A 12,931-nucleotide genomic window follows, 5' to 3' on the forward strand; every position below is an offset into this window, starting at 1 on the left:
AATGCAGTGATGGGTCTCGAAGTGTCAAATGTGTCGGAACGCTGTTCAAGTTGATCTATCGCCACCAGCAGGCGGGCCATGTCATGGGGGCGACAGGTGCAGGCATGCCGGAAGAGACGGGTCAATAGCGTCTGCACCTCAGTGCCTCGCACCAGGCCAATATATCTGCAATATAATATCCATCAAGGCAGCGGGACGACAGCAACAGACGGCTGTAATCATCCACCCGCTACCCGACACTGACATGACACAAAAGACACAGTGCAACCACCCGCAGCGCCGAGCTCAGTTGCCAAACCGTAGCCCGGCGAGACCCTCGGATGCGCATGTCACGCGGTACCGAGCCAATGCAGCGGCAGAAACGTCACCCGGGAGGCAGACTGGCAGCAGGCCGAGTGATCGTCGGACGGGAGAAGAGCCCAGCCCTGCCGCTCGGGAACCGTGACGCTCGGTGGCAGGTTCTGGAATCCTGTCCTTGGCGTGGAGATACTGGCTGGGCATGCTTAGACGGTTAGCGTACAAGTCAACGACGTTGTGGCGTCGCTGATCAGGGCATCCAGTACGGCTCAGGGTCTGAATATCCATGCTACATGAACGAGGCCGAACTTACTTGAAGAGCGGCGGTGAACGCTCTCATATGCCGACCCAAAAAATTCGTCGGTCCCGAGATGAAGTGGCGCGAGACAAAGTCGGGGTGGCGTGCTGTCGCCCGACCGCCAACGCCTTCATGTCCGTGCTACGCTGGCATCGAGCACGCGCGCGCGGACAAAGAATGCAAGGTCTAAGAACGACGGTTATTTATCGAGATTCGGGTAGAACGAGTGACGCACTGAATTGATGGCGTACCGCGCTGGAATAATCGATGTTTGACCAGCTTCAACGGCGCGGACGCTAGTGAGACGGAGCGTGCATACCTGCTGGCAAACAGCCGTCATGGGGTCGTTCGTCCGCGGGCGGAAAGGAGCGCAGGAAAAGTGGCTCACAGCGAGACCAGCCCTCGGAAATTATATGTCGCCGCAGAATGATAGTCGCCGACTGTCGTGGCAAGGCCCTACACGCCACAGCGACGAGGAGGGTGTGACGACCCAGACATGTCGTGAAAACCTTGTCATACGCAAGATCGGTGCAAGGCATAGTCGCAGGTTTTGCAACCTATTCCCGGACTTGGGCGCCCTGGTTGGGATAATGGTGAGCGGCTACAACATCCGGGTGGCGCGTATAGCCGGGCCATGGAGACCTTGACAGCGTAAAGCACGCTAGCAGCCCAAACATGCATTGTCCGCCTTGCAGCTCGGTCTGTCATTATTCCGTCAACAACACAACACAAAGGCCATGGATACAAAGGGGTACGACCTCACGACGGCGGTGGAGAACAATGCGGTCGGATAGGCGCCGAAGCGCTTCCAAGGCGGGGAAGGCGGTCGGCCCCGCGATGCATGCGGTAAGAATACGCTAGAAGCGAGCCGTCAAATAGGACGTCGGAATGAGACATTCGTAACCGGACTGCAGGGATTCTACATTCCAGAGAGCGGAAGGCCGACGCCGCAAATGCTTTGCCGGTGGGACGTGGGAACCCGCGCCTCCATAACGTTGTCGTGCTGGGCACGCGTAGTGGCAACACGTTTGTTAGCTGAGTCCTCAACACAAGGGAGCGGACACTCACTAAACCGTCGTCCAGACCACTCAACGAACCTGTGCAGTTGTGGGTGCTGCGAACGGTAGGTAAGATCGCTTAACCGGCATGCGCGACGTCCGCACGCTCATCAGCTGAGAATGAATCCGATAAGCGACGTCGCCGAACTCGGGGGCTGAGTGGAAGGAGCAATGCTGACTCCAACAACACGTCACGGCGACTGCATAGGCAAGATCCTCCCAAAGGCGGCTAGCACGAACCATGGGCGGCGGGCGGAGTCGTTCGGTAAGCCAGCTGCTGGATCAGCCGTGACTCCGACGCGCGGTAGAGCCACCATCCACGCGCGGGGTGGGTGGGAAACACACCTTCGCAGATCGTTCTTGAGACGTACTGGTCCTCATGTTGCTAAGCGCAGCACGAGAAGAAGGGCCTAGATCGATTTGTGGGATATCGCGCACGACCGAGGGCTGGAGGGCGGGGTTGGGGTTGTTGAGCGGACATGGGAGCAGATCCGGAGCTGTGTCGTGCGAGTCGGCCCTCCATCCCGGCCTCCGGCAACGACCGACTTCGATTCCGCCATCGTCGACGGAGGCAATCTGTGACAACCTACCGGGGGCTGCCCCAGACGAAGAACGTGCTCCCGCTGGTGGGAGAGGGGCCGTAGGAAGCATGCGACTAGCACGAGGGCCAGCCTTCGCGGTGATTCGGGTGCAGCCAATGAAGGCGGTCGGAACGGCGTCTGGAGGAGGAAAAAGAGAATATGGTGTGCTGCAAATGTGGATTTGCTGCGATAAGTCATGTGCTGGCAGGACCCTGAGTATCCCACACTTATGGAAGACAGATGATGGACTGATGATGACGGAGGCCCATTGAGCCGTCCAGTGCGGTCTGCGTTGAGGAACGGGGCTAGGATGTGATAACATCCTAGGATGCTTGCGTTATCGACACATCGCCGGATGCGATCGGTCCTTCCTTGTACGTGTTGTGTCTGTGACGGCGTAACACGAGGCGCGGGGTCTTTGTGGTAAGCGAGGACCGCAGGCGGGAGAGCGCTCAATCACGCATTCGCTGAGCTTGAAGAGGCTGAAAGGGTGCATTGTACCGGGGACAAACCAAAGCATAAAAGGGGCGAAGGAACGTGGGAGCGTTGCCCGAACCGAGCTCCGTCCAAACCTGATATATCATGGGACGATCAACAACAAAAGAAGGGCAGAGGGGCGCGAACACCCGGGGCAAAATTGCAATTGAGATGCAAGTGTCCGGGCGAGGCCGCCTGGGGAGGAAGTGGGGGACGGGAAGGGGACGGTGGCTAGTCGGTGGGCTTCGGAACCACATAAGGCATGCTGTGGGTACGCGGCGACGAGAAGGGGGCGGTGAAACGCGCGCGGCATCTGATGCCGGCACGAGCAGCACACGCTCAGCTTAATTTTGGACCTATTTGCGGGAGGCGTTGGGCTGGCGCCGGACCATGCCCAGCTGGACCAGCCACGCCACGGAAGGCAGAAGACGAGCCACGCACCCCCAACTTTCCGAGGGTGTGGTAGATCAGACAGACAGGGGTGTGTTCTGCGCTGCAGCGGGTGCAGACGTCCTCGCCCGTGCAGTATGCGCAACGACGACAAAGACAACGACTGCACAGGCGATCAGCGGGCGGGAGGAGATGGTGGTGGTTCTGGAGCAAGAGCGGCGAGGCTGAGGCGGGCTTGGAATGCACGAGAACAAAAGCCGCTTTCAGATTGGGATCAGATTGGCCATCTCAGGCGGAAGCTGCAGATAGAACCTTCCATGCTTATGTCAGCTATATACTCGAATTGGCGTCGCATATTGCCGCAACAGAATACAACAGCTTATATCTCTCCACGCTCCGTCCGCCGTCCTTCTTTCCCCCCAACCACCACCATCCCCACTCCCATGTCCTATCCCTCCAAACGGCGCCGGACTGCTACCTCTGTTCTCGCTGGTGTTTTCGACGAGCGTCCTTCCCGCGACGTTCTTACGAGTCTACTCAACGGTGTCCCCATGCCCAAGCAATCCGAGGAGGAGATCATGGCCCGGAGGGAGAGGAAGCGCGAGAAGAAGGAGCGGCGCGAGCGTGAGCAGGAGAGGGAGAAGGAGAAGCAGGACAAAAAACGCGCCAAGACCGCCGCGAAGGCTGCGGAGAAGCCCGTCCCACCCGTCGCGTCGTCGTCCAACGCGATGCCCGCCCCCGTCGCGCCCAAGCACGCGTCGTTGCCCGTCCCTCGCGCGCAGGCATCTTCCTTTTGGCAAGCCCGGCCTCAGATCGTCATCCCAAGTCTTCAGCGCTCCGCGTCGTTCTCCCCGCCGCCTATGCCGTCGCCGCCCACCACCCCGGGCCCGTCCATTTCGTCGCGTACTTCCGCCACCTCCTCTAAGCGTCCGTACACCCCCGACGATGGCGACGACCTGACCGACCGTGGTCAGAGCGTCGAGATGCAGGAGCCGCCGCAGAAGAAGCAGAGGAAGAAGCGTCCTGCAGCGCGCAAGGGTTGGAAGGGCTGGGTTGAGGGTTCGCCCCCGCCTTCGGAGAAGCTCATCAACCTCGACCGCATCCAAGTCCTCCCGGAGAGGAAGACGCGTAGCGGAAAGAATTTCGACGCCGTCGCCGCCGGCAGGGAGGGCTGGGTCTAAATCTTGGTGCGTGCCCCGCCACCGTTAGCGGTTGGATCCTGCTCATACCCACCACAGGTGTCCGTTGTCAATCAGTGCTGTCTCTCGCTTGTCCTAAATCTCTGTGCGTTGTCTCGTACCCCGCTTGCGCTCCCCAATGCCTCCTAGTTACCGTTGTGTTCCTTCCTTCTCCCAACCACCTACACATACCAAGCTGTCCTATATTCCACGGCTCGTTTTATTCCCTCATTGGCGGTACATACGTTGTGGCAAGCCACTGTCTTCTGGGTTACATTCTTGATCATGACCGCTCCTTCTCACATGTCGCTAGGGTCTCGCCAGCTAGTAGTAGGGCATCATCCGTAGGCTCATGAAATCTCTTGTATACGTATGTCGTCGCGTTATGTCAACTTCAACATGGTAATTTCTTGGTCAACAGCCCGTGAGACGAGTAACCCGCTATGCATATCATTCGACGTGGCAATAGCCTCCGAGGCTTGGTGCCGCACATACGTAGGTGGTTCGACTTGTAGCCACCAGCCCCGCCCGCAAGAACCTGGTCGGTACCACCCCGATCGAACAAAGGATCGAACCGATCGTGCCTGCACGATCATCTCGCGCCCCCGCCGCACTTGCGCCGCACGGGCGTACAATAGCAGACTCTGTACGCGCGAGATACAACTTGGTCACCGGTACGCTCACACGTCGCTCAGTTCTGTTTGTGCAGCGTTCCATTCGCGATGCGAGCGCGGGTGAGGCACGGGCGCGCCGCAGTCGACGCTGTGGGGAGCCGAGATTCGCTGGGAGCGCGACTCGCGAGCCAATCTCAGCTTAGAGCTCCGCGCGCAGTATTTGGCGCCCTGGGCGCGCCTATGGGGCGCACCCACTTGTGTCGCCTCCTCCTGCCTCTGGACTGTGCTTCCAGGCCTCCCACACCGACGCGGCAAGCAACTGTCAGGCGCAGGCTCTCACGCGGACGTGAAGCAGCTGGCAAACTGCTACTTATCACCGAACGTTGCCATGAAGATTTCCCAGCATGCTTTTTTCTTCTTCTCGTGCCACCTGCATGCGCGAGAACATTCGACACACATAGTATGGAAGACCGCTACTACCAGAGGGAAGTGATATATATGAAAAGCCCATAATTCAACGTGAAGATACCCATGCATTTTGTTCTTCGACACGTACATGGACAGCCGCGCGTCGCCGCGCCGTTCATTTAAGTTCGGCCTTTGTCATTCATTCTTCCGACCGGATCCTGAGCCAGATATGCCGTGTCCAGTATGACTCTCTACCGACCCCTTTAGAATGATTCTACGGCCATGACTCGGTATCTGTCGATCGTCCCGAGTTGCGCAAGAGTACAATGGCGCTACTTGGTCGCCGAAAAGCCTCATGTATGAACCTCAGATGCTCCGCAAGTGGCATGGGTTCTAGTTTTCTAACATCACATCTTCCTTTCTTCTACCGTGTTGCCGTACATGCCTCATGCCCCGCAATATGAAGATGAAGCCTACAAACCGAGAGCCGCGGTTTACCCAGCCGCGACCTCACAAGAACATAAGCAAACTGGCATGAAATTTGGCATACAGACACACACTTCATAGATTGACTTCAAGGATCATATTTTGTGCGACCGCGAGGTGATCCCGCTCTTTAGTGGTGGTCGCGGTCTGATCCTACTCCGCGTTCTTACGTGACATCCTAAACAGTAACTGTGACGCGGTGGGCGCCATTACCGCGTATGGGCAAAGCGAAGTGCCGCCTTGGGCGCCCCGCCACAGGTTTCTCCTTCACCGCCACCAGCTGGCACACGTACAGCGGCATCCTCGTTCACTCGACCCAACAGCGACCACGACAGGGTAGCGACGAGGAAGTGCACATCCCCGCTCCCGACGGCCTGGCGAAGCTCCGACTGCTGCTTGCTGTAGCCCGACACCCGGCGTGTGCAAGACTCGCACGCGATGCTGACGCACATTCCATTCCCCGCGTTGCCCGTACCACCATCATGGTTCCCGGGACACATGCTGCAGTTCCAGCGCATGCTTCCGACGCTGCTCAACAAGACGGACGTCGTTCTCGAATTGCGCGACGCCCGGCTCCCGCTGACGAGCATCAATCGGAACTTCGAAGGTGCGTTGTGCCTTCAAGTTCTCACCTTCTCCCGAGACTTCGACGCGACTTCCAGGCGGTGCCGCCCACGCCTCCAGGGGCCGCGGCGCAAGGAACGACCTGCCAGGATGCAGTGTTTCAGACTCCGAGCGGCGGAGCTACATGTTCCCATGGACGGTGGGGCGTAGTCGTATGGGCTGTGGTGTGTAGCACATGATAGTTGGAACAGCTGTGCTGCGCGCGGGCATCCTATGCGTCTGTGTCTCACTTGACATCCCTTCTAGACCGACTCCTGATTCACAGCCTACGACGATTCCGACTAGCAGGCTAGGCGGCACAAGGCATCGTGGCGATCGCAGCGTCGACAGGATGCGATTCGGATGGATCCAATGCTGCAGCACCAAGTAAGACTCCCTCTGGTACTGCATCGTTGTATCTGATACAGGGGCCTCCCTCGGCCTTGAATGTCAACGGGGCTTGCTGCGGCAGACTGTCGAGACGCTGTGACGGTTGCTACCACACCAAGACAGGCGACACAGCGCCAACAGTCTGTCCGGAGGCTCTTGGCTATCTTGACATGGCAAGGCAGAGATGCCACCGTAAGATCTCCATATGCCTAAAATTGGCCCTGTCGGGCCACGTCCTGTTACTCATCGGCCGCCTCCACTTCGTCCACCTGGATAGTGATGTGCGGTCGCGTCCACGCATAGAGTGGTCCTACTTGCACTAGAGGAGTCATTCTGGGCTGGCCTGCGAGCATCCGTTGATTGCGCTGCGTTCCGATCGGTCGGAGCCGACAGTTAACGGGTCTGCTCCTCTCGGTAGCAGTCCAGACTCGAAGCGGAGAGGGGTCCGTGGTCGGGCGATGAGAGGCGGGAAGCTGCTTGTATGTCAAGGGGTCGCGGATATCACCGTGCGCGCGCCGTGAGGTTCGGAAAGGCCACCCAAAACAATCCTACACGTTGGATACCCACCGCCCGAATGCGATGACGCATGATATTCTCGGAGCCGTCCAAATACACACGTCACGTTGATGCTTACAGTGACAAATATGTGCTCAAGCCATTTGGGAGTCTAGATCAGGCATAGTCATCACGCCTCGAGGCTTAGAAAGTGGCGTCCAGCCTGCCGCAATATCCCAGAGCTAGGTGGACTTCGCGCAGAAGACACCCGGAGTTTGGAGATTATTTTGCCATTAAATGACGCTGCAGGTGGTCGTTCTCCGCTGTCATAGGACATACTTTCCATCCCCGCCTGTCAGTCATCAGGGACTTCGCCACTGGTGGCGTCATCTATGGGTGGCGACTCGGCCGCGGGATAGATTCGTCGGGTCTGTTCGACCTGGTGCATTGTCGTGGTACACGTGTCAACAGACTATGAACTGTTCACGGCTGCCACCGCAGCCGACCTGCTGCGCAGTCACAATTGCTCACTCTCAGCTCCCATGCCAGTAGATGTGCATGCCAGGAATTGAATGTAAATGTAAATGGAAGACAGGGAGTCTTTCTGCCGCAGTGGCTCTCACTCGCAGCAGTACTTGATACCACAGCTGTGTACTGTGATACGTGACCGTATCGGGTGATTCTCATCCTTAAGATACTGCAGCTCACTGGCGTGAGGGCCCCTATCACCGCAGTCCGCTAGAATACAACCGCAGCTTATCGGCTCTTCGCCCGCGTTCATCTTGGCCTCACTTCCGCCAGTTAAGACGAAATTCTGACGTGATCTTTCTTCACAGGTGTACTGCAGAAATGGCGTCGCGAGCGAGGCAGAGTTGCGCCTCCCAGTCCATCGGCTGATGGGTCGATTGCTGGCCCGAGCAATATGCCCGTCTGTGAGCGTGTCGTGGTTTTCAGCAAACGCGATCTGGTCCCTGAGTGGGGCGTCAAGGTATTTTTTCAGCAGTCTACGCTCGCATGTCATTGCCGAAAAATTTTGCATAGCCGTTTCAGCGAGCGATGGCGGCAAAGTATCCCGACCAAAGGACGTTCTTCGCGTCATGGAACCACACGCGGGACATCAAGGCTTTGAGCCAGCTTCTAGTCAGTATGTCTTCTGCCTTGCCCGGAGTATCCGCGGCATCGTTCATCCGTGATCTGTCGCAGATATAGCGAAGCAGCACCCGCACCGGATGGAGCTTAACGTGCTGGTCGTCGGGATGCCCAATGTCGGTAAATCGACCCTGCTAAACGCGCTCAGGAACATTGGAATAGCCGGACGTAAGTTCATCTGTTCGAGAACCACGTACTTACCTCACGCCGACATTCTGCCCCATGCTAGCAACGCCGAAAGCGCTCCGGACCTCTGCGCAGCCTGGCATGACGCGTGTGCTCTCGACGCGCCTGAAGCTCTCCGTCGACCCTCTGGTCTATGCGTATGACTCGCCAGGGGTCATGCTTCCTTTCCTTGGTAATGGCATGAGAGGGGCTGAGCGAGGCGTGAAGCTTGCGCTTATAGGTCAGTTGACCGCCCCTGCTTCGCGAACACCGATCGCTCACGTACGCTCATTGAACTTGCGGCGAACGGGAACAGCCGGAATCAAAGAGGGTCTCTACGACACGGAGGCGCTCGCGTCGTATTTGCTGTATCGACTGAATGTCCTGGACCCTGCCGGTGAGCCTGCCCCGGCCCCTGCCCCCGCTAGACGGAAATTGACCCTCGCCACTCTCACGCTATCTTCTATCCGCCCCATCGCGCAGCCCCGGCTTATCTGCAGCTCCTTCCGCCGGGATCCCAGCCGCTGCTTGACGTGCAGGAGTTCCTTACCCTCCTCGCGAAGCGGCTGTGCATGCTGAAACGCGGCGGCATCCCGGACACTTCGCGGGCCGCGGTATGGTTCATCAAATGGTGGCGGGAAGAAGGCGGCTTGGCCTCAGCGTCGGCCCCCGCACTCCCTGCCTCGCTGGCAAGCTCAGGACTCGAGAGCTGCCGACGCGGATGGGGCTTCGACTTGGAATGGGACGTCGCGACGTCGGAAGCCGCGCGCTACGACGAGGCCGCAATCCAGGCGAAGATAGAGGGCTGTATAGATGCTTTCGAGGCGACTGCTCAGGAGGAGGAGCGCGATGGTGGTGCGATTAGCGCGACACAGGAGAAGAAGCGGGTGAAGGAGAAGCAGCGGGTGAAACAGCAGGCACGGACAAAGGCGAGGTTAGCCGCCCGTAGAGGGTGGTAGTCACTCTGCACATGCGGGCAGGCCTCTCGAGCTAGCCTCGTGTAGTGATACTTATGCCTTATCTGAAGTTTTCTCATCCTATTCGCAGACGCATCCTCGTAGGAGACGGGGAAGGAGTGCACGCCTGGCCTAGAATTACTGTTACCGGAATCACGGCGGAGGCTCGAACGAAGCGGAACGAAGGCTGGATCCAGGTCGGAGGCGATGAATATTCCCTACTAGTCCCTGGAGGCTATGTGGTATGATGTGCTCAGGGTGATAAAGTATGATGAACGACATGGCAACCGCACGAGGGAGTTGCCATTGACCTTCCGACGGCGGTTACCTCACTTGAACAAGACCATGCGCTGAGATGCCAGAAAGCTTAACACCCCAATCTAAACTGATCCCGAGGACAGAGGAAAGTCAAATTTGCAGTCGAATGGGCGTGACTGTGGCGCCGCAACCTACCGGTGGTTATTTTGATGAGATCGAGATCGGACAACTGACAACTTGGGTCGTAGATGGGCTTCAGCCGCAGGCTTCCCAGCTGCTGCGCCCGTGAGTGTGTTGAAACTCAACAGGTGAGCAGAACTCTTTAAATCAAATTTAGCCGCATCTTCCGTAGATAACGGCAACGATCATAGCGTAGTACACACACGGAGCCCTTCTATTCCCTCGAACCGTAGTACACGAAGCATTTCTCACGTAAGACATAGTAATGAAAACACGAAGTAAGCAGGCCGATGCGATGAAGATCTTTACAGTTCCGTATCCCGTGTATATCCTAGTCACTTCGCTTTGCGATGCAAGAATCGATCTTTCTATGCGGGCACATAGCGAGCCCGGGGGATCACAGCCCATATGACGATAAGGGTTGAGATCATGGAGACGATACTGAGAGTACGTGTCAAAGTATCAGTCCCGTAACTCGACGCCGACCGCGGAGGTACTCACAAAGGTTGCAGGGACGCAATCCCGAACTTCGAGGCCAGCAGGCCAGTCAGGAACGGCAGCATGGCGGAACCGGCCTGACCGACGCTCGCAATGTAGCCCATACATCCGGTGAGGAGCCAACGGGGCAGGATCGTCGTCGAGTGGAGCATGAGAATAGGGTACATTGGCCCGAGTACGAGTCCGACGAACGACACGGCGATCGCGTTCTCGATCAAGGATGGGACGAGCCAAACAGTGATTTCCAAGCTATCGGCAGAGTTGTGAGCTCGCGTACAACGCCGCAGTCACAATAGACCAACTTACCCAATTGCGGTTAGGGCGTAGAGGAAGAGCGCAAGGCGGTTACCAAGCTACGTGGCCATCAGGAAGCGCCAGATGAGATCAGTGAGACGGACGCACCAACTTGTTCAACCACATGAGCGACACTCGTCCAAGCATCAGTCCTGAGTCGACCATGAGTCTGGGGCGTCAATATCGGAGTTGGGTGCTACTACTCACCCCCGAAGAACCCAGATGCGATGTAACCAGAGTTCGAGCTGCCATGCCGCTCCTCTAGAATGTACGTGACGCTCCAACCTGATAGGGTGTCCCTTGTTTCAGTCACATCCACCGGCGTTCCATGAATGCACGACCTACCGCCCATGGTGACCTCCAACCCGACATAGATCAACGCGAATGTCGCAATGATATGCACCTCTTTCAGACCCAGGATCTGCTTGTACTTGTTCGTGTTTGCGGCTTCGTTGTCGGTACCTCTCTCTCCAGATTCCTCAAGGATCACTGCTCGCACCACGATGGTCAAGCCATCCGCCACCTGGACAAAAATGCTACTGACCTTCCTGCCGCCTGCCACGGAATACCAGCGACGAGGATGTGACGACTGAGAGGTAGAGGGCGATCGAGACGATATAGTGGTAAGACCAGTGCGCATCGCTCTTTGCAAATTGAGTAGACACCAGGGGAGCCACGAGAGCACCGAATCCTGCAGATTAGTGTGGTGAGTATCGTAATGTACCTGGAGAAATATTGCTTGTGCCGTACCGTACGATCCGTGCATGAAGCCCATTTTCGTAGGTGAGTTCAGCGCCGCTACGAACCCATTCGCATGTGCGTGCTGGAGAGACAATCCGAAGCCACTTAATACGAAGGCGCAGCACATGATGGGGAACGGTCCCGCTGGGCTGATAATGATGAATGCGACGGTCTGGCAGAGTGCCCCTGTTGTGTGGACATTCAATGCATCAATACATATGCACACATTGCTCAAATTCAAAGCTTGTACCTAGAACCAACACCTGCAGATAAGATCAGTACCTGGAAAGGTGATGTGCAACTTGGATGGTAGGATACCTTCCCGAAGCCGAACTTGTCGGTCAAGTATACATTGGTCATCGCGCCCAAGAAGAATCCCTACAAGCCACAGGTCAATATGTGCAACCGCTGTGCCAAAAGAACCCCATTGTACGCAAGCACTCATCACAAAAATCAACGACACGATAGTGAAACCAATCTATCGAGGTGCAATACATGAGCGTCCCAATACATGACAAGCGCGCGAATAACGACATACGTGGTAGTGAGCTTGCAGCCGAGGGAGCATCGGTCCAGTGGTTCCGTCGCACCACCCCATGACGAACACCATCCAGCATATTGCGAGGAAATGCATCATGCCCTTGCGTTTCTGGACCGCTCTCTCTTTAGCAGAGATAGGAGGCAGCTCGGAGGCCAAAACGTCCACCGAGACAACTGCGGACGGTGCCGATGGCGAATGAGTAGAATCGCCTCCGTCCACTGCGACATAGGCCACATCGACGTGCGACTCGCTGTCTAGCTTCTGCGCGGCAGTAGTGTTTCCGGTGTTTTCGCCTGGATTTTTCATGGTTGGGAGTGGAATCTCTTCGCGTTCCGATGCTGGAAGAGTCCCAAGCGAAGTGTTGGGTAACTTCCGCTTGCGGTCGTTCAACATTGCCATCGTAGACGATGAGGATGCCGTGGTTGCCATAGCGGATAGGACGCGGAGTGTGCACTCGAAACTTGAGCATCCCTTGGTAGAGTGATATATTCCCAGCCCATGGCCCGTGCGTCCGGCTCAGTCAGCACCTTACGTCCGAGCGGGTAGCGGAATACATTCCTATAGGCCATGAGATAGCGGAACATCACTGATGTCCTCGCAAACCGCACTCGTGGGTTGTATGTCTGTCAAAAGTCAGCATTCCAGGTCCGCCTCCGGGTTAGCTGCGAACATCATCATCGGTAAGTGCCATCCCTGCTGATCAACTCAACTCGCTGAGTCACGGTGCGCGCAACCAACCGCGCAACTCCGGGCCTCGTTAAGCTTGCACGCCTGCTTGTCATGGGTTCGCAATTCTTGTCTAGGCGAGAGCCGTTCTGCGGAAGTCGGACCGGAGTATGTACGTAAGTGCATATCATCGCAAAAGCAACGTATA

General features: G+C 57.1%; 5 protein-coding genes across 5 annotated transcripts; 2 read left to right on the top strand and 3 right to left on the bottom strand.

Moving 5' to 3' along the window:
• Nucleotides 1–1,483: 1,483 nt before the first annotated feature.
• On the bottom strand, nt 1,484–2,507 carry L226DRAFT_45219 (uncharacterized protein). The gene is made up of 4 exons (XM_067675048.1): nt 2,462–2,507; nt 1,999–2,401; nt 1,664–1,882; nt 1,484–1,598 (listed from the first exon to the last, which is right to left on the bottom strand). The coding sequence occupies exons 2-3, from the start codon at nt 2,302–2,304 to the stop codon at nt 1,733–1,735; spliced, it is 456 nt and encodes a 151-aa protein (XP_067536042.1). The 5' UTR covers nt 2,305–2,401; nt 2,462–2,507; the 3' UTR covers nt 1,484–1,598; nt 1,664–1,732.
• A 93-nt stretch (nt 2,508–2,600) lies between these two features.
• Nucleotides 2,601–3,313, bottom strand: L226DRAFT_534378 (uncharacterized protein). The gene has a single exon (XM_067680657.1). The coding sequence runs from the start codon at nt 3,022–3,024 to the stop codon at nt 2,815–2,817; it is 210 nt and encodes a 69-aa protein (XP_067536043.1). The 5' UTR covers nt 3,025–3,313; the 3' UTR covers nt 2,601–2,814.
• Nucleotides 3,314–3,514: 201 nt separating this feature from the next.
• Nucleotides 3,515–4,703, top strand: L226DRAFT_507313 (uncharacterized protein). The gene is made up of 2 exons (XM_067678125.1): nt 3,515–4,288; nt 4,340–4,703. The coding sequence occupies exon 1, from the start codon at nt 3,545–3,547 to the stop codon at nt 4,280–4,282; it is 738 nt and encodes a 245-aa protein (XP_067536044.1). The 5' UTR covers nt 3,515–3,544; the 3' UTR covers nt 4,283–4,288; nt 4,340–4,703.
• Nucleotides 4,704–6,048: 1,345 nt separating this feature from the next.
• Nucleotides 6,049–9,793, top strand: L226DRAFT_534380 (P-loop containing nucleoside triphosphate hydrolase protein). The gene is made up of 7 exons (XM_067680658.1): nt 6,049–6,394; nt 8,112–8,263; nt 8,317–8,419; nt 8,479–8,592; nt 8,654–8,830; nt 8,906–8,986; nt 9,073–9,793. Exons 1-7 carry the CDS (start codon nt 6,226–6,228, stop codon nt 9,546–9,548), a joined length of 1,272 nt encoding a protein of 423 aa, XP_067536045.1. The 5' UTR covers nt 6,049–6,225; the 3' UTR covers nt 9,549–9,793.
• A 380-nt stretch (nt 9,794–10,173) lies between these two features.
• Nucleotides 10,174–12,497, bottom strand: L226DRAFT_552615 (MFS general substrate transporter). Its single transcript, XM_067682875.1, has 12 exons — nt 12,055–12,497; nt 11,950–11,994; nt 11,835–11,894; nt 11,767–11,779; nt 11,526–11,702; nt 11,320–11,466; nt 11,121–11,264; nt 10,983–11,060; nt 10,884–10,927; nt 10,788–10,834; nt 10,485–10,730; nt 10,174–10,424 (listed from the first exon to the last, which is right to left on the bottom strand). Exons 1-12 carry the CDS (start codon nt 12,484–12,486, stop codon nt 10,352–10,354), a joined length of 1,506 nt encoding a protein of 501 aa, XP_067536046.1. The 5' UTR covers nt 12,487–12,497; the 3' UTR covers nt 10,174–10,351.
• Between the last annotated feature and the right edge of the window lie 434 nt (nt 12,498–12,931).

Source organism: Lentinus tigrinus (genome assembly GCF_003813185.1).
Source record: "Lentinus tigrinus ALCF2SS1-7 unplaced genomic scaffold L226scaffold_10, whole genome shotgun sequence".
Lineage (NCBI taxonomy): Eukaryota > Fungi > Basidiomycota > Agaricomycetes > Polyporales > Polyporaceae > Lentinus > Lentinus tigrinus.

What these genes read in the sequence shown, in the direction of transcription:
- L226DRAFT_45219 (XM_067675048.1), bottom strand. Translation starts at nt 2,304, where the DNA reads ATGCTTCCTACGGCCCCTCTCCCACCAGCGGGAGCACGTTCTTCGTCT. An exon ending in CTCAAGAACGATCTGCGAAG is followed by an intron (nt 1,883 to 1,998) that starts GTGTGTTTCCCA and finishes GGTTCGTGCTAG; the next exon opens with CCGCCTTTGGGAGGATCTTG.
- L226DRAFT_534378 (XM_067680657.1), bottom strand. Translation starts at nt 3,024, where the DNA reads ATGCCGCGCGCGTTTCACCGCCCCCTTCTCGTCGCCGCGTACCCACAG.
- L226DRAFT_507313 (XM_067678125.1), top strand. Translation starts at nt 3,545, where the DNA reads ATGTCCTATCCCTCCAAACGGCGCCGGACTGCTACCTCTGTTCTCGCT.
- L226DRAFT_534380 (XM_067680658.1), top strand. Translation starts at nt 6,226, where the DNA reads ATGCTGACGCACATTCCATTCCCCGCGTTGCCCGTACCACCATCATGG. An exon ending in CGTGAAGCTTGCGCTTATAG is followed by an intron (nt 8,831 to 8,905) that starts GTCAGTTGACCG and finishes GAACGGGAACAG; the next exon opens with CCGGAATCAAAGAGGGTCTC. An exon ending in GAATGTCCTGGACCCTGCCG is followed by an intron (nt 8,987 to 9,072) that starts GTGAGCCTGCCC and finishes CCCATCGCGCAG; the next exon opens with CCCCGGCTTATCTGCAGCTC.
- L226DRAFT_552615 (XM_067682875.1), bottom strand. Translation starts at nt 12,486, where the DNA reads ATGGCAACCACGGCATCCTCATCGTCTACGATGGCAATGTTGAACGAC. An exon ending in CGCATCTGGGTTCTTCGGGG is followed by an intron (nt 10,928 to 10,982) that starts GTGAGTAGTAGC and finishes TGGTCGACTCAG; the next exon opens with GACTGATGCTTGGACGAGTG. An exon ending in TCATGTGGTTGAACAAGTTG is followed by an intron (nt 10,835 to 10,883) that starts GTGCGTCCGTCT and finishes ATGGCCACGTAG; the next exon opens with CTTGGTAACCGCCTTGCGCT.